Source organism: Silurus aristotelis (assembly GCF_946808225.1).
Source record: "Silurus aristotelis genome assembly, contig: scaffold_184, whole genome shotgun sequence".
Lineage (NCBI taxonomy): Eukaryota > Metazoa > Chordata > Actinopteri > Siluriformes > Siluridae > Silurus > Silurus aristotelis.
Genome location: NW_028149076.1, coordinates 25,001 through 26,286, shown reverse-complemented (window position 1 = coordinate 26,286; position 1,286 = coordinate 25,001). Strand labels below are relative to the sequence as shown.

At 46.2% G+C, this 1,286-nt stretch overlaps 1 protein-coding gene across 1 annotated transcript in view; it reads right to left on the bottom strand.

Moving 5' to 3' along the window:
- Positions 1-4: 4 nt before the first annotated feature.
- Positions 5-1,286, bottom strand: part of LOC310723039 (disks large homolog 4-like) — a gene marked incomplete at its 3' end in the record, with an annotated part of 20,790 nt that continues 19,508 nt past the window's right edge. The window contains 8 exon segments of the mRNA XM_083570865.1: positions 5-28; positions 31-91; positions 93-112; positions 205-306; positions 467-514; positions 645-682; positions 808-984; positions 1,253-1,286. The exon segment at positions 1,253-1,286 is cut by the window's right edge and continues 72 nt beyond it. Of these exon segments, the coding sequence (XP_083426991.1) occupies positions 5-28; positions 31-91; positions 93-112; positions 205-306; positions 467-514; positions 645-682; positions 808-984; positions 1,253-1,286 (504 nt within the window).

Genomic DNA, 1,286 nt, shown 5'->3' with positions numbered 1-1,286 from the left:
CCTGCCTCGATGAAGCGGTGATTCTGATGTCCTTCTCCATCTGTTCCCGTGACGACACAAAGTGATAGTCCCGCCCATCAGTCTCATAGTCCCCGCCTCGGCCGTGTGGTATCTACAGGAAGTGATGTCACACCGTACTGCTGTTACAGGAAGTTGTATTGTACACTGGTATAATTTAGAGATCCTTGGTGTAACAGAACTCACGTGGAACGCAGGAACCAAACTTGTCTGGAAATTCAGAGAGAAGATCGTCGTTTACACGGTCTTTCGATGGGCCAAGGATTATAATTGGACGAGCGTAATGTACTGAAAAAATTGCAGACGATATCATACATAAACAACAGACAAACATCCTGCTGCTAACACCCAAGCTCTCTCTCTCTCTCTCTCTCTCTCTCTCTCTCTCTCTCTCACACACACACACACATACACACACACACACACACACACACACACACACACTCACCCTCCACCTGCACAACAATCTCGTAGCTCTGAACATAGTCATCTCGACCTGAAACACACACATGGATTAGTTTTATACTTATTACTGGATAGTAACACACACACACACACACACACACACACACACACACACACACACACACACACACACAATGTATAAAACTATAATGTCTCTGTACCTTTTGACCGCAGTCGTGACCACTCCTTTCTTTCAACTCTGAAGAAAGAGTCAAGTGGAACAGTGTTAGAGACGTGATATCGAGATACATGATATTAAGGCTAACACACACACACACACACACACACACACACACACACACACACACACACACACACACACACCTGCGTTTGCTGGGGATGTAGCCGGTCTCCTCCAGGTCTCCATGGGGAGAGAGACGTCTTGCTTGCCACCATTCCTCATCACTGCAGTCCAGAACTTGGAGGACATCTCCAAAACGGAAACTCACAGCCTGAGTGAGGAACCCACCATCTGCTGTCTTATCATAATCAAACAGAGCTCTGAGGGACCAACACGCACAGACAGACAGACAGACAGACAGACAGACAGACAGACAGACAGACAGACAGACAGACAGACAGACAGACAGACAGACAGACAGAGGGAGACACATTTGTAGACAATAGTATTGTAGAATCCACTTTAGTTATCATTAATCTTCAGGTGGTATCAGGATCAGCAGTGCTATAAGGCATGTGTCTGATTGACTGTGGTTAAACTACTCTGGTCTCATTGGTTGATCTGTCGTGAAATCTGATTGGTTGGTACCTGACGTAAAAGCTTCTCTTACTGGTCCGCAGTG